Source organism: Babylonia areolata, chromosome 19, assembly GCF_041734735.1.
Source record: "Babylonia areolata isolate BAREFJ2019XMU chromosome 19, ASM4173473v1, whole genome shotgun sequence".
Classification (NCBI taxonomy): Eukaryota; Metazoa; Mollusca; class Gastropoda; order Neogastropoda; family Buccinidae; genus Babylonia; species Babylonia areolata.
This window is the reverse complement of record NC_134894.1, coordinates 14,926,712-14,945,002: the sequence shown is the minus strand read 5'-3', so window position 1 is coordinate 14,945,002 and position 18,291 is coordinate 14,926,712. Positions and strand designations below refer to the sequence as shown.

The 18,291-nt window shown below is 45.4% G+C and overlaps 1 protein-coding gene across 1 annotated transcript in view; it reads left to right on the top strand.

Annotated features, from left to right (window-relative positions):
* Positions 1 to 16,236, top strand: part of LOC143294080 (uncharacterized) — an 18,317-nt gene extending 2,081 nt beyond the window's left edge. The window contains exons 3-9 of the mRNA XM_076605501.1: positions 7,038 to 7,061; positions 7,510 to 7,614; positions 10,341 to 10,441; positions 11,824 to 11,932; positions 13,600 to 13,773; positions 14,449 to 14,609; positions 15,871 to 16,236. Coding sequence (XP_076461616.1) covers positions 7,038 to 7,061; positions 7,510 to 7,614; positions 10,341 to 10,441; positions 11,824 to 11,932; positions 13,600 to 13,773; positions 14,449 to 14,609; positions 15,871 to 15,969 — 773 coding nt within the window. The 3' untranslated portion in view covers positions 15,970 to 16,236. The remainder of the gene's footprint in view (positions 1 to 7,037; positions 7,062 to 7,509; positions 7,615 to 10,340; positions 10,442 to 11,823; positions 11,933 to 13,599; positions 13,774 to 14,448; positions 14,610 to 15,870) is intronic.
* The last annotated feature ends 2,055 nt before the right edge of the window (positions 16,237 to 18,291 follow it).

The window sequence follows — 18,291 nt, the reverse complement described above, 5'->3', positions numbered from 1 at the left end:
AGAGGGAGAGAGATGTCATCAGTACAGAAGTTCCAGAAACATCTGGGTGTTCAAAAGGTACAGTATTGTTACTGCCTCTGAAATCTACGTGTGGCAAGTGCAGCATACTACAGTGACTACCACCATCACCAATATTACTTGGACATTTGTCACGATTATGATAGAACGAAATGAATAGATTTATGCATGCATAAGAAATAGAAAAGAAAAAAAGGAAAGAGCAAAACAAAACACGATGAAATGAGAAAGCACGAAAAGAACAAAAACAACAGCAACAATAACTGATACAATAAATAAGACTTAACTGACCCCTTTGTTGCTGTCTACAATAATTCAAAGATCAGAGTTATTTACTGTTGGAAGGGGTGAAGATGTTTGTGCAGACTTGATTTGAAAATTGGAAGAGAACTGCCCGTTTGTATGTGCAAAGGAAGGGAGTTCCACAGGGATGCACCCGAAATTGCAAAACTAGTTTTGAACAAATCAATTCGGGTACGTGGCAAAATGTATTTGTTAGAGCGTATCGGCATGAAGCTCGTGTAAGCAGGTGTTTGAGAAATTGTGGTGTTTTGTACATGAGTAATGCTTTGTTGAATTCTAGCTGGTTTTGAAGTGGAAGGATATTTAATCTGGCTTGCTTTTCTAAGGTTGACAGTGAGTGATCTGGTAGAATTAATCTGGCTGCTCTCTTGTGGAGAGAATTTAGTTTCTTAAGGTGAACATCTGCAGCACAGCTCCAGACAACAGATGCATAGTTGACGTGAGAAAGACAGTGAGCGTGGAAGAACATTTTGCGAGCTTCACTGTTTATGTAAGGTTTGAGCTGATTGAGTAAGAACAGACTGTGTGCCAACCTTTTACAGACAGACTCAATGTGAGCTTGCCATTTCAGTTCTTCATCAATTATGACTCCCAAGACGCGGTGCTCTCGAACTTGATCTATGGATGTATCATCGACATTCAGGGTGAGAACAAGAGGATTTTCTTGGTGCTTTTGTCTTGACGTGATAATCATACTCTTTGTTTTTTGGGATGAAGTGTCACACAGTTGGATTTGCACCATTTAGAAACATCATTTAAGCCCGTTTGAAGAGAATTCTGAACTGAGGCAACGCTGACAGCACTGGAATGAAGGGAAGTGTCATCTGCAAAAAGGTCACACAAGATTCTGGAGTCTGATAAAGACAAAGGAAGATCATTAATAAATATGCAGAATAGAAGTGGCCCTAAAACAGATCCTTGAGGAACTCCACTTTTTATTGCTTCCATAGAAGAGAATCTACCATTGGTGAACACATGTTGTGTTCTGTCGGAAAGGAATGATTCGAAAAAGGACAGCGTGGCGAGGTCTCTGAGATACAATGACAATTTTGTGAGTAATATTTCGTGGTCAACGAGATCAAAAGCTTTCTGTAAGTCAAGAAAAACAGCGCCTACGATTTCACTGGTTGATGCCAGACAGCCATGAATCACACAGATGGACTAACGCTGTTTGACATGTCGGAAACCCGACTGCAAAGGATGGAAAAGTTTATGTTTTTCCAGATATTGCATAAAATGTTTATGAACATGTCTCTCGAGTGGTTTCGACAATACTGACAGAAGCGAAATAGGTCTAAAGTTGTTCAGATCAGACGTGTCTTTTGACTTCGGTAATGGAATAACTTTTGCTGACTTAAGAGCAGGGGGAATCATACCCTGTTCGATGCACAGGTTGTATATGAATGTAAGGGGGACAACGATGTAAGGGAGAGCGAGTTTAAATAGAGAAGCATTAATACCATCAGGTCCTATTGATTTTTTGTTTCTTAGACTGGAAATGAGAGCACCAACTTCATGGACGGCAAGAGGAGGTATCTTGAAGGAATCTTCTCGTTTAATTCTGCTGTTACAGAACGTTAAAAGAGAGGATGGCACATTATAATTTTCCGCGGACAGTGTTTCGTTAGATTTTGTTGACTCAGCTATGTTTAGGAAATGATTGTTGAATTCATCAGGCGACCATGTGTAGTGTTTTTGAATTTTAACACGAGACTTGTTAGTAATTTCATGAATTGCTTGCCATAGGGAGGAAGTATCTCTGTTGGTTGTTAACAACTTGTTGAAGTGTGCTTGTTTTGAAGTACGAATGAGATCTGTTACTTTGTTTCTTTGTTTTTTGTAGTCTGGTTTCTTTTTTTCTTTTTCGCGTTTTTTTGTCTTTTAATAGACTCTGGTAGATGTTCTAAATTTTCCTTCTCTTTTTTCTTTGTTTCGCGTTTAAGACTATCGCGTTTATCCATTGCTTCTGAAATTTCTGGTGTGAGCCAGCCGGGAAGATGGGGACATTTAACTCTTTTCCTCCGAAAAGGCGCATGCTTATCTATTATAAAGAGTAGTATGTCATAAAAAGTATCTAGAGCATCGGTTGGGTCAGAGGAATTCAAAACATTATCGAACGGTGCTAAGCTGAGATCGTGGAAAAAAACAATTTTGTCGAAGTTCTTGAAAGATCTGTAGTACATAGTTGTATGACCTTTGCTTGGTGATTTAGGGGGATTATATAGCAAAGTGCAGACGATAACAGAATGGTCACTGATGCTCTTGTCTAATACATTCATATCTGGTTATCGAGTGTTCGTTATTAGTGTATATGTGATCCAACAGGGTAGAGGAAGTGGACGTAACTCTAGTAGGATTTTTTATTATTTGGTGTAAGCCAAAAAGTGTGATGGTTGACTGCCAGGCTGGTTGGGGTTTTAATAGGTCATAGTTAAAGTCACCAAGCAGTAAGGTGTTGCGGTTACAGGCGTTAACTTGATCCATCATATGTACAAAGTCATCAAGCCAGGTATATGTCGATGCAGGGTTTCTGTATAGGTATCCAAGAAGAATGGGGGGTGACATACACTATTTCATTTCAATCCAGATGCACTCAACCATTTTGTTCTCTAAATCAGTTCTGCTTTTGACATATTGGGATATACTATTGTGCATATAGATTGCAAGTCCAGTTTCACCGCGGTTGACTGCATCCCGACGAATTATGTCATAGTTGGGGATCGACAGCATTTCGTTTGTTATCCGGGAGTCAAGACGCGTTTCATGGAGTCCAAGCACGTGGATGATAGGGGGTCCATTCAAAAGTAAACATATATCGGGTATTTTATCATACAAAAGGTAGACATTTAAGTGAGCAATTCTTGTCCCGTTGGCTTGGCCAAGCCGCACGGCATTTCCATGTAAGTCTGACATCTTTTTCAGTGGATGGTTATGATCAATATTATTATACAAAAAAAATTATAATAAAGAAAAGAAAAGAAAAGAAAACCTTTTTTAACTCAAAAAAGTAGCTGACAGCTGCAATATAGCTACTTGAACCACCAAATGAAATGTCAAAGCACAACACGATGTACACACTCAACTCAGACAGGAAAACCCACACCCACAATAATAAAAGTAGAAAAGGAGTGTCACTGTGATTTAAGAGTTCACAATCGTTCCGCACAGTTTGCAGTTTGTTATTGTCCAGTAGCACCGTAGGGAGATAACCATCATCAGAGACTTTTTGTTTGCTGATGATTGTGCCCTCAACGCTGGATCTGAAGCTGACATGCAACTCAGCGTCGACAAGTTTGCCACTGCCAGCAGGAACTTCGGCCTTACCATCAGCACGAGGAAAACTGAAGTTCTCCATCAGCCAGCCCCAGGGAAACCCTACGTTGAGCCCAACATCACAGTCAATGGTCAGAGACTCAGTGCGGTGGAGCGGTTCACATACCTTGGCAGCACACTGTCACGAAATGCGACCATCGACGATGAAGTGAACGTCAGGATTGCAAGAGCAAGCGCAACTTTTGGTAGACTCAGTGCAAATGTCTGGAACAGAAGAGGCATTAGTCTTGAGACCATGCTAAAGGTCTACAGAGCAGTAGTTCTCCCCACACTACTGTACGCCTGCGAAACTTGGACAGTGTACCAACGACATGCCAAGAAGCTGAACCACTTCCACACAACATGCCTCAGGAAGCTACTGAACATCAAGTGGCAAGACAAGACCCCAGACACAGAGGTGCTCGCAAAAGTCACCCTCCCCAGCATCTTCACCATCCTGATGCAGTCCCAGCTTCGCTGGGCTGGACACGTGGCGCGCATGCCAGACCATCGGCTGTCCAAAAGGCTCTTCTATGACGAGCTGCAACAAGGGAAGAGATCACACGGAGGTCAGAAGAAGCGCTTCAGAGATACTCTGAAAGTCTCTCTGAAAGCGTTTGATATCAACCCTGACTCCTGGGAGGAATCTGCAGTGGACCGTGACAAATGGCGCGCTGCTGTGCACAAAGGCGCCAGGTTGTGCGAGGCCAACAGGACTGCTGCAGCTGTTGAGAAGAGGCAGGCCAGAAAGTCACGGGCAAACAAGCTCCCTGACAATGGTATGCCTGTCTTTGTCTGCCCCAACTGTCAGCGAACATTTCGTGCGCAGATTGGACTATTCAGCCATCTGCGCATTCACAGATAGATTCATGAGCATCCTCCCCCCCCCCCACCCCACCACCACCCTCCCCCCAACCCCCAGCTGCATGACAACGATGGTCATCATCGATCTCGATGGACACACCACCAGGGAGATAACCATACGAAAGAATCCATGAAAAGAAAACAATTTAAAAAAAAAAATTAAGATAAAAGAATAATAATAATAATAATAAGGGGGAATAATAGCACAAAGGTAAAAGTATTGTCACGATGAGTCAAGTTCACAGAATATATTCTACACAGTTTGTGCAATAGCAGCACTCTGAGAAGGTTCACCAGAGTTCAGGTACAGGTTATTCTTTAACGGGGTTGTTCCGACTGCCAGCATCAGGGTTCAGTTCTTTACTTCACTTGTTTCAACACACACACACACAACACACACACACACACACACACACACTCACTGTGTCGAAGTTCTTGAAAGAACACACACACACACACACACACACACACACACACACACACACACACACACACACTGTGTCGAAGTTCTTGAAAGAACACACACACACACACACACACACACACACAACACACACACACACACACACACACACACACACACCACACACACAAAACCACACACACACACACCCCACACACACCACACAAACACACACACCCCACACCCCCCCACCACACACACACCTGTGTCGAAGTTTTTGAAAGAACACACACACACACACACACACACACACACACACACACACACACACACACACACACACATGAATATATATGTTGAAAAAGTTTCAAAAGTTATAACCAAATGGGGGGAAGAAAGCAGGTGGCGGCCAGTTGTACCACAGATGTGGTGGTGGTGTGTGGACGGGGAAGGCAGGGTGGTGCACAGGGGGAGGAAGGTGTGGTGGTGCCATGGGTCTGTACAGAGCACCGTATGACCACGGAACCCTGCGTTCGGCACTATGTGCACTGTTGGCGTGACTGAAGGACGGCGGCGGGCAGAAGTTATGCTGGGGTCGGGTCACGGTATCGCTTCGCTGCGTCTGTGCTGACTGGCTGGCTGACCAAGTGGAGGGGGAAGAGGGGGGAGGGCGCTCCGTTGCGCGCGTGAAGAAAGTATTGGATTTGCTTCAGAGTTTCAGTGTTTGTTTATTCCCATTAACTCTTTTGAGTCATAGAGAAACAAGGAAACATGACAATAACAGGATGGCGGCCACAGAGGAAGAGCGAAGATAATTTAAAAAGAAGAAACAAAACGGGGGATAATACAAATGGGGGAAAATAAAATGATATAAAAGGCCAAATGTAATCATCAGTCTGGTACAATGCAATAGAAATGGACAAATGCACAGAGAACAAATTAGATTTACAATACGGCTCTGTATCAGACTAGTTGAGCCTGAACTGGGAACTGGGGATGCCTTGGTCTGAAGTACTGACGTGAATGGTGGTGGGGGGTGGTTTGAAAGGAGGATGGTGGGAGGGGGTAGAACCATGGAATTTGGATTGGGGAAGGAGTGACCGCTGATGAGAGGGCAAAACTGGGAAATCTGCCTGGTTTAAGGGAGGGGGGAGGAGGGGGGGTTTCAACCATTCCTGGTGGTACGCCCGACACGCCAGGCTGGTGCTTGGGTGGGCGGGGCAGCAGGAATAAGAGGGTGTGGTAGGGCGTGGAGGGGAGGGGATGTGGACAAAAGGGGAGATCGCTTTTTAGGGAAAATATTTTCTGTGATGCCTGCGATACCTTTTTTACTGGGCTGAGTTGCACTCGCATACAAGGCCAGTCTTGGTGCCCCACTTTGTGTGGTGAAGGCGTTGAGATGGTCGGTGAACAAAACCTTCATGACACTGCAGACCTCTTTCAATTTGTTGTTGCTGGGACGGATGACAGCGTTGAGGGGGTGTCGTCCTCTAGCAGGACTGATAGAGGAGGCCTGTAACTGTGCCTTTGGAAAGGCACGTCGACACTGGGCGATGAGATTCTCCCACTGCTGTGTTGTGACACCTGTGGCCTCCGTTGTTGGTTGGTGCTCACGGCAGTCATTGATTCCCACGTGAACTATCGCTTTATCACAGTGTGGGATGGGGTCTGCCGAAGAAGCCACTCCGTGAGGCCGGAGACAGTCAGATCGGTGGAACAGACTGTCTGGTGTTTAGCAGGGGGAGAGGTGTAGTGTGCAGGGTTGGCGTGCCGAGAGAGAGAGAGAGAGAGAGAGATGAACTGAACTCAACTCAACTCAACTGAACAGAACCGAACTGAACAGAATAAATGGAATAAACTATAAAGATAACATATATCTAAAAAAAAATCTAAGGGTAACAGAGTAAGCAAGACAATGATTTTTTTTCCATCCAACCCTCGAAGGGGAAACAGTAAATTAAAACAAGGGGGGGGGGAGGTGGGGGGGGCAGTGGGATTGAGGATGTTTGTTTATACAAACCAAACGTCTTTCAGCCTTTGTGTGTGTTTGTAGGGGTGGGGGTGGGGTGTGGGGGGGAGGTTTGGATGGGGGGGGGGTCCGAAACTTCTTATATTTCTCTGTGTGGTTGTGTTTCAGAGGAGACATGGGACGGACTCAGCGGTAAGTGTCCTTATTGTCTGTTTGAGTGAGTCCCGTTACAGTGTGTGTGTGTGTGTGTGTGTGTGTGTGTGTGTGTGTGTGTGTGCGTGCGTGTGTGTGTCTGTGCGTGCGTGTGTGTGTGTCTGTGCGTGCGTGCGTGCGTGTGTGTGGCTGTGCGTGCGTGTGTGTGTGTGTGTGTGTGAATGTGTGTGTGCATGTGTGTGTACGTTTAATATGTGTAGGCGTGTGTTTGTGTGAGTTTGAGCGTACGCTGCACAAGCACTTTTATGTATTATAATAATTTTCCTGAATTCCAACCTCATGTATTCATTTTGGCCTCCCCATCCCAAACCCATCCCTAATATTCCTTGTGACCCATATATATTTGGTAATTAAAACATTTTCTGCTCTATGATCTATTCTTTTCTGTTCTATTCTATTCTATTCTATTCTATGTCCCTGTTGATAGTGACGTTCGGAGTTAACCCCTTTGATCCCAATGTCTTCGCCGACCTGCCCAGAATGGAAAGCGCTGCTGTCGATAAGGGCTGGACCAAAATCGCCGATTGTGACGGTCAGTTTGTATATTTGTGAGCGCGCGCGCGCGTGTGTGTGTGTCTGTGTATGTGTGTCTGTCTGTCTGTCTCTGTGTCTCTATGTCTGTGTCTGTCCGTCCGTCCGTTCGTCCGTCCGTCTGTTTGTCTGTCTGTCTGTTTGCCTGTCTCTGTTTCTGTCTGTATGTCTCTGTCTCTGCCCCCCCCCCCAGCCCCCTAAGCCCCGACACTGCCCCCCCCCCCCCACCTCTCCCCTTTGTATAATGGCCTGAGGCCGATGTACAATAAACCATTTGTCTTGTCTCTTTGTCTCTGTCTGTCTGTCTGTCTGTCTGTCTGCCTGTCTATCTGTCTGTCTGTTTGCCTGTCTATCTGTCTCTCTCTCTCTCACTGGATGTATTTAAATATGACTTCCCCATTTTTTTCATTCTTTGAGCGGAACTATCTGTCTGTCTCTCTGGCAAAAGAAAACTGGTCAAACGAAAAGTTACAATAGCTGTCGATAGACTTAAACAACAACAACAACAACAACAACAACACACAGACACACACACACACACACACACACACACACACACACACACACACACACACACACACACACACACAAACCAAGACTATAAATTGTTGTACATCAATGCTATATGTACAAATAAAACACAAATCAGTAGAACACACACACACACACACACACACACACACACACACACACACACACACACACACACACACACACACACACACACACACACGAAAAGCGCACGCGTGAGCATATACACGTGTGTGCACGCACCCACAACTTATATCACGCCAATAAATAAGTACAAAATCCATGTTATCTGAAAGTCATTCAAGTTACACTTCCAGTAAACGTTGGCACGTGCACTCACCCCTATAAGAGCCCTGCCTCTACCCCATTCCCCAACCCCCCTGACACCCCGACCCCCCACCACCCCCCAACCCAACCCAACCCACACACACAGGCACACACACTCACCACCAACCCAACACACAGATGCACACATACACATGATCAACCACACACTTCCACGTGCACGCAAAACGTTTCCACTTACGCACTCGTCTGCTTGTGAAGTTGAGAGGGTATGTTTACATGTCATTGAAACTGCAGCATGTTATGAATAAATGCGCAAAATTAATGGCAGCGGCGATTGATTAATAATTATGGGATGTTCTTGAGCGTGGGGCTGTAAACATGTCACTCCTGTCTAAACGTCTTCTCTGGCTCTCTCTCTCTCTCTCTCTCTCCCCTCTCTCTCTATCTTTCTCTCTCTCCCTTTCCCTCTCGTTCTCCCTCCCTGTCTCAATCGGTCTTTCTGTCTTTCTCTGTGTGTGTGTGTGTGTGTGTGTGTGTGTGTGTGTGTGTGTGAGAGAGAGAGAGAGAGAGAGAGAGAGAGTCCTCATGAATGAGGAGATTTTTCGTGTCATGGTTCATTGTTTTGAGTTGGGGGGTTTTCTGTACGTGTCCCACTTTTTTTTTCTTCTTCTTCTGTTTGCGCAATGTCTTGCACCTTCAGACGAGATATAGCTCTCAATGAAATACGCTCACAATATTGTCCTTTGTCTCCTTGTCCAAAAGCACGAATGCAGGTGATTTTTTTGTTTTTGTCTGTTTTGTTGTTGTTGTTGTTGTTTTTTAATCAAAGGCCACAGAGTATTTGTATTTCTTTTTATCACAACAGATTTCTCTGTGTGAAATTCGGGCTGCTCTCCCCAGGGAGACCGCGTCGCTACACTACAGCGCCACTCATTTTTTTGTATCTTTTCCTGCGTGCAGTTTTATTTGTTTTTCCTATCGAAGTGGATTTTTCTACAGAATTATGCCAGGAACAACCCTTTTGTTGCCGTGGGTTCTTTTACGTGCGCTAAGTGCATGCTGCACACGGGACCTCGGTTTATCGTCTCATCCGAATGACTAGCGTCCAGACCACCACTCAAGGTCTAGTGGAGAGGGAGAAAATATCAGCAGCTGATCGATCCGTGATTCGAAACAGCGCGCTCAGATTCTCTCGCTTCCTAGGCGGACGCGTTACCTCTAGGCCATCACTCCACATAGTGATGTTGTCAACAGTGCGCCCGTATAGCTCTCTTGGCTGAGCGCCGGGTTCGGGTTTTCAAGGTTTCGGGATAGAATTCACTCCAGATACTCGATGGAAAGACTTTGTGTCAGCTTTGACCAGGACAGCGCTGTATTCTGTCCATCGATTCCTCAAAATACCTGCCAAATTAACGTCAATGGAACTTACCTGTCCTTAAATGGAAGGGGGCGAGGAAGGGGAGGTCTCAAAATTTAAGTTGTGTATTTTTTTTTCTATCAGCATAAAGGTGTCACGGGAGGGGGGGGTGAGGGGGAGAGGGGGGGGGGGCGAGTGGGGATGTGGGGGGGAGTGAGGGGAACTAGTGTGAGTTGGTGGGAAGGGGCGGCAGGATGATGATGATGATGATGATGATGATTGATGATGATGATGATGATGATGATGATGATGATGATGATGATATCGCCAAGGGGCGGCAGTAGGGAGGAGATATAGAATGATAACGATGATGATGATGATATCGCCAATTATGACGATGGTGGTGATGATGGTGATGATGATGATGATGTTGATGATGATGATTGATGATCATGATGATGATGATGATGATATCACCGATTATGGTAATGACGACGACGATGATGATGATGATGATGATGACGACGACGACGACGATTGTGTGTGGACAGAGAACAGCAAATTCCGAGGCGTTCGCTACGTGAAGAACGACGACTACGCCGTGGTGCTGCTGTTCGATGTGAACGGCAACATCGCCGGCATCCAGTGCGGGGTATGTGTTCCTCACTCTCTTTAAAGTCTCAACTCCCGAGAGCAAGGTTTCGGTTGCGCCCCTTTTCTCTGCATTCAAATTTTGTATTACGTGTAGCTGACACATTTTGTACTTTCCAAAGTCAATTCAGGTCTAGATTGGAAGATGGTAGGCAAATCTCGCTCTCTGCCATAAATGAAGCCAAACCGTAGCTTTATTAGGCTTTTATTTTGAATAAACCTTCACCGACGTCACAGTGTCAGACTCTGGTGAGAAACTGGCTTGATTCAAATCGCCCGCCATTTATAGTCCGGTTCAGGCTTTAAGTGCTAGGTGCGGCCTGCAAGTGTCAACAATCTATATTGGTCAATGATAAATCATGGTTGCCGAATAGCCTGTTGAGCACAAGCGGAAAGTCAAAGTCTCTCTCTCTCTCTCTCTCTCTCTCTCTCTCTCTCTCTCTCTCTCATTCTGTCTCTAACTCATATTCACTATCAGCAGACCATTAGTGTTGTCAGATCAAAATATTTGTTGGTGATTTATTTGCAGCCGAACTGTCGCTCTCTCTCTCTCTCTCTCTCTCTCTCTCTCTCTCTCTCTCTCTCTCAGTATTTTGGACGAGACGATAAATCGAGGTCCCGTATACAGCATACACTTTGTAGTGCACGTCAAAGAACCCACGCCAACAATAGCTCAGGGTTGTCCCTGGCAAAATTCTGTGGAAAAATCCACTTTGATCAAAAATCAAGTACACTTGTAGACAGAGAGAAAAAAAAGAGGAAGAAAAATGGGTGGAACTTTCGCAATGCGCTCTCCCCCGGGGAGAGTAGCCAAAATCTGTTGTGACAATACAATACAATACAATACAGTACGATACGATACAATACAATACAATACAACATAAGCTCCTCAGTCACTGTAAAGCACGGCTCACACGTAGGTTATACCAACTATCACGACTGGTCCATATGGTGCAGGCACGGACTTATGCAATGGAATATCCGTTCCTATCTTTTCATTACTGCGAAATCTCGGATGGATAAGTGGTAGCCAGCATAGAAACTTGACATGTGTGAGGACCGCCTTATAGCCAACCATGCCATTGTCACCACAGAGTCATATGGAGGCTTTTAATCGCTACTGTGTATCTTTTGTTCCGTGTATCGTTCATATTTTAATAGCGTGTACTTGTTAGTTTATTTGTTTGTTTCGAAATACACTTCTCGTTTATCTTATTTCATATTAGGCTACTGCGCTTGCGTGTGCGCGTGTATGTGTTGTATGTGGGGTGTGTGTGTGTGTGTGTGTGTGTGTGTGTGTGTTTTGTGTGTGTGTGTGTGTGTGTGTGTGTGTGTGTGTGTGTGTGTGTGTGTGTGTGCACGCGCGCGCGTACACCTCTACAGGTGGCCAAGGCAGGTCTGCCCAGCTACTACCCCCCTGCCAACCAGAGAGGCAACATCTTCCAGGACGATGGCGACCACTACACCCTCACTGCCTACTTCGTTGATCCAGGTGGGTGCGTTAGGAGGTTGGGTGTGGGGTAGGTAGGACTGTGCACTGGGACGGGGCAGGGGGGTGGAAGGTGGTTCAGGAGGGCGCGGAAGGAGTGTGACTGGGTGGCTGGTTTGGGTGGGTGGATTTGTGGTCTTTCGGGAGAGAGTTTAAGCCCTGAAGTCCTGCGTGGAAATGCGTGATTATAACGCTGCACGTCAAAGAACTTACCTACAAAAAAAAAAAATAAATAAATAAATAAATAATAATAATAATAATAAATAAATAAATAAATAAACTGTCAGTGATAAAGTATTTGCAAATAAAATAAAAATGAAATGATAATGATTTTTTTATGATAAAGATGATGTTTATGATGATGTCAACGACAACACTACTACTACTACTACCACTACTACTACTAATTATGATGGTGATGGTGATGATGATAATGATGATGATGATAAGAAGAAGAATAATTTCGGAAAATCTTGAAAGAAGAAAAATTTGGAGAAAAAAAGAGATAATGATGATGAAATGATATGGTTGATATATGGCAAACAACGTATGCGCTACACCACACCACACCACCCCACACTACGCCACACCACGCCACACCACACCACATCACACCAAACCACACCACACCACACCACACAACCCAGTCCAATCAAGTCAAATCAAACTAATCACACCACAATCCAAAAACCTCAACCGAACCAAACCAAACCAAACCCAATCCACCACACCACACCACATAACACCACACCACACCACACCACATAACACCACACCACACCACACCACGCCACAACACACCACACCACCACACCACCACACCACACCACACCACGCCACACCACACCACACCACACCACACCACACCACACCACACCACCTCACCACACCACACCACACCACACCACACCACACCAAAACCCTCACCCATCTCAAGACATCAACAACAATGCGGTAACATCCAATTTTCGCATCCTCAATTCCTGGAGCTACATGCACGGTATATTTCGTGTATATTATCGCAATGCCAGGCATGAAGTATATCATAAACAACAAACATAGAATAGAATAGAATATGTCTTTATTACCAAGTGTACCGGGGTCACAAGGAATATTGGGGGGGATAGTACATAACAAGGTACGAACATAAATCGAAAATCATACACAAACACAGATACAGTATAAATTAGGATACATACAAATACATATCAAAATAAAAACTTGTGCATACTCACACATGCACGCACTGCACACACACACACACACACACACACACACACACACACACACACACACACACACACACACACACACACACTTACAGTGAAAAGACGTTAAACTAAAGAACGAACACACACACACACACACACACACACACACACACACACACACACACACACACACTAAAGAACGAACACACACACACTAAAGAACGAACACACACACACACACACACACACACACACACACACACACACACATGTTTGAACAGAAGCCGCATATCACATGTGGGGCTGATGACTAGATCTTCAGGTGGATGGTTGTTGATTGCACAATTCTATTAAAACATTTGCCCTTTGTCATCCACTCGGACTAGGTAGTAGCAGTAATAATAATAATAATAACAACAACAACAACAACAACAACAACCCGATCATGACTTTCCACAGCGACCATCTGCAGCTCTGGACGCACGTCTGACCAGCTCATGTCGGAAGGAACCGGAAACGCTCTGTACATCCAGAACGGAAGTGACCCCGTGACCGAGTCTGTGCGCATGCCGTCCGTGCAGTCGGACGTGGCCGGCACCAGCTGGGTTTTGGGTCATTGCTTCCCTGCCATGGGTGTGTGTCGATGTGTTCATCACTATCGGTATTTTGTTTGTTTGTTTATTTGTTTGTTTGTTGTTGGGTTGGGTTTTTTTCTTTTTTCTTGTCTGCTCTTCCTTGCCTTTGTGTCTATTGTATATGTTGTTTTCTGTCTGTCTCTGTATCTCTGTCTCTGTCTCTTTGTCTGTCTCTGTCTGTCTGTCTGTCTGTCTGTCTGTCTGTCTGTCTGTCTCTCTCTCTCTCTCTCTCTCTCTCTCTCTCTCATCGACTTTTTTTTTTTCAAACGCATATCCAGGTGGTGCACATATCACTGAAACAGCCATCCACGTAATAAACTGTGAGAGGCCGATGGTAGACCGTAATTATGCAGCCTGCATGATCTGAATTAACCCTCGAATTTTTTTTTAAACGCTATGTGTGTGTGTGGGGGGGGGGGGGGGGGAGGGTGGTTAGGGGTGCTTTTACAAACGAATCCTTAACATGTTTTTGCGAAGTCTGTTGTACTTCACGAGTACCCCTAAAAACGGTGCATAGCTGCCTACATGGCGAGGTAAAAACCCACTCGCGTACATACGAGTGAATGTGGGAGCTGCAGCCCATGAACGAAGGAGAGGAAGAAGTACTTCACGACTTATATCTGATGTCGCATGTTCCCCTCATCCTCATCCTCATCCTGACGGCTGTCATCAGGGGTGCACTACTGGTACAACGTCAGCACGGACATGAGCTGTGACGACTTCCAACCCGTCTTCCTGCTCTACAACGAGAAGAAGCTGACGGCCTTCGGCTGGGCCCTGGGCGTCGACCAGTCCTCCCCGCGCTTCGAACACCCCGCTTACTCCATGGTGTCGGTGAGAAAGGGGATAGGAAGGGACAGGACAGGGCAGGGAAGAACAGGGAGGGGAGGGCATGGCAGGGCATGGCAGGGCGGGGTGGGGAGGGCATGGCAGGGCAGGGCAGGGTGGGGTGGGGAGGGTATGGCAGGGCATGGCAGGGCGGGGTGGGGAGGGCATGGCAGGGCAGGACAGGGCGGGATGTGGAGGGCTTGGCAGGGCAGGGCAGGGCAGGGCAGGACAGGGCGGGATGGGGAGGGTTTGGCATGACAGTGCAGGACAGGATATGAAATGAACGTGTAGGGTAGGGTACCGCAGGGCAGGGAACGCGCTTGGAACATCCCTATACACAATCCCACTCACCCATACGAACGTTACCGTGTGGGTTAAAAAAAGGGGACAGGGCAGGGCGGGGCAGAACAGGGCGAGACAGGGCACCAGGACAGGGGACAGGGCAGGGAGGGGCAGAACAGGGCGAGACAGGGCACCAGGACAGGGCAGAACAAGAAAGGACAGGACAGAATATGGGAGATCACAATAACACAGGACAGCTAGGACAGAAGACATGATAAGACACGGCAAGGCAGGATAGCATAAGGCGGGACAGGACCGTGCTCGCGCGCGTGCGTGCGTGCGTGCGTGCGTGCGTGTGTGTGTGTGTGTGTGTGTGTGTGTGTGCTTGTGCGTGCGTGCGTGCGTGTGTGTGTGCACGCGCGCGCACGCGCGCGCTCCTGAAGGCAGCTATCAGCTGACTCAGCCCAGGTAGGCAACCTGTTGTGCAAAATGACTGTGTTTGTGAAGCACTTAGAGCTTGGTCTCTGACCGTAGAGAAGCGCTATGATAAGTATCAATAATGATATCAACAACAACATCAATAATGATAATATCTCAACAACAACAACAACATCAATGATAATAATGATAATAATAACAATAATGATGATGATGATGGTAATGATAAAAATAACATAATAATGATAATAACAATGATAATGATGATGATATGATAATAATTATCATTGTTATTCTATTATTATTATTATCATTATCATCATCATCATCATCATTGTTATTATTATTATTATTATTATTATTATTATTATTATTGTCATTATTATTCTTGTTGTTGTTGTTCAGTGTTATAACAATGACAATGATAATGATAATTGTAATATTGATATCTGTGTGTGTGTGTGTGTGTGTGTGTGTGTGTGTGTGTGTGTGTGTCTGTGTGTGTGTGTGTGTGTGTGTGTGTGTGTGTGTGTGTGTGTGTGTGCAGGCTTTCATGAACCCCGTGCCAAAGTGCCTGGCTAATTATGCCCGGCTGTCCACCATGCATATCTACCTGACCGCACACCCCACCAGGGACCTCTGTTAAAGTCGCTTTTCCCCTGAACTGGTTTTTATTCTAATTTCATTTGTATCATTTTATATTAGATCCCTGTTCAGCATGAAATTATGATTGTGTGCTTTCGGGTGGCAATGTGTGGTCTGAGTGAGATGGCGTGTCATTTTCGATGGTGAAATTAAAAAAAAAACAAACACACCTCTGATTCTGGCTGACGAAGGTGGTGAGAGACCACTGAAATGTTCAAGTTAAATTCGAACTTTCGATTGTGAGTAAAGTAAACTTTCCACTACACTATGTGTCGAGTTTGTTCTTTCTCTGTCTGACTGTCTGTCTGTCTGACTGTCTGTCTGTCTGTCTGTCTGTTTCCTCCTCCTTCTCCTCCACGTTGTTGTTGTCGGTGTCGTTGTTGTTGTTGTTCTTCTTCTTCTTCATCATCATCATCTTATTATTATTATTATTATTTTGTACTGTTGTAAACGTCAATCTATTATTCATTTATCCCTGATTCATAATTTTTATACTTCTTCCTCTTCCTCTTTGTCTTCTTCTTCTCCTGTACATACATACATACATACATACGTATATATATAGATACATGCATATGTGTCTGTGTCTGTGTACTTGTGCCTGTGTTTTGTCGTTCATTTAGAAATCATTCGATATCACACATCACACAAAAATGAAAATGCGCGCACCTGTGTGTGTGTGTGTCTGTGTCTGTGTCTGTGTGTCTGTGTGCGTGAGTGCGTTTGAGCACCGTTAGATTCACGATGTTCTATACTTTTTATGACATCAGATTTGGCGTAGCTTATATGGAACTGCTATACGTTCTGACACCTCCTTAAAACTTGAACTAAAACTGTTTTGCACACACACACACACACACACACAGAGAGAGAGAGAGAGAGAGAGAGAGAGAGAGCACTGTTCATGAAACTAAAATGCGACAATTAAAGTCATTTTCTCTCCCTCTGCACTCCAGGGATCCAATTCATGGGGAAGGCGTGAACAAAAACCTCCGGACTAAAGCGTGTTCTCCGAGACGATCCGTCCAAGTTGGAATTTATGGTGGGTGTCTCAAGCCAAATCCGAGTCTAAACGCAGACAAAAACGGTTGAAACTTAGTCCAACGATTTTTGCTGGACTGCAGTCCGTACGCCCAGATTTTGTTAGAGAAAAAAGGTGCGTGTGTTTTTGTTCAGCTCTGCAGTCGACTTGAAAGAGAATTTCGGGACAGAACACACGTGTCCACCCACAAGACGTGTATAAAAGAAGAAGAAGAAGAAGAAGAATTGTCTTTCATTAGAATGCAACAAAAAGAAATATATTTCATAAAAATTATAGTCACACACACACACACACACACACACACACACACACACACACACACACTGGTGATTCTCAAAACATAATTTAACGACTTGGTTGACTGACGTTCTCAACGAAGTGCATGCCACACTATCGTACGTGCCAGTGATGCCCTCCGGACACAACACAAAACCAATGAATCTCCATGCCAACCAAGCTTCAAGCCAAACTTCTCCCTAAGTGCTGACAAGCGTGCGCACAGCGATACTCATTCGGGAAAACCCGTTCTTGAATTTAAAAACGAAGGCGTTGTCAAGAACTATTTTCAGCAAGTCCATACAGTCCAGGCATTTTGAAGTCCAGGCGTTTGGCTTTACACCCGACGTTCCTCAGTCATTGCTCATGAATTAGAACACCCTGGACAAATGACACAGTAGACATTCAAACCGCGACAGACTGGACAGCGCAGTGAACGTCAAATTTTAATATCATCGTCGACTCCATGTCCGTCCCCATGAACTGGACCATAGACGACAACTGACACTGTTATAGGCCTATACATTCAAGCCGCGACAGGCTGACACGAGCAGCGAACGTAAATGTCATCGTCAAAATCCCTATGACTGTACTAGTCAGTTCAATGTCAATGACATACTGTCGGTGAGGAAGTCCATATCTTCCCACCCCCACACCCCAACGTCCCCCCCTCCCTACCACTACCCCTCACACACATCGGTCTCTCTGTGGAAGTATCGCTGTAGGAAAGATCATCCCCTTGACTTTCGAATCCTGGTGAATTGATGAGATAAGTGTGGCATGGTTTTGATGTGCAGTTGCTACGTTTAGTGTGTTTATCAACTGCGTCATTGATTTCGTGTTTGTTTTTTGCTGTTGTTGCTGTTGCTGTTGGTGGTGGTGTTGTTGTTTTGTTTTGCGGGCGGGGGCCGGGGAGGGGGGGTTAGTGTGTGTGTGAGGGGGGGAGAGGGGCGGGGGGGGGACTGTTGTTGTTGAACAAAGGTAATGCTCTCCAAAGAAGGAAGA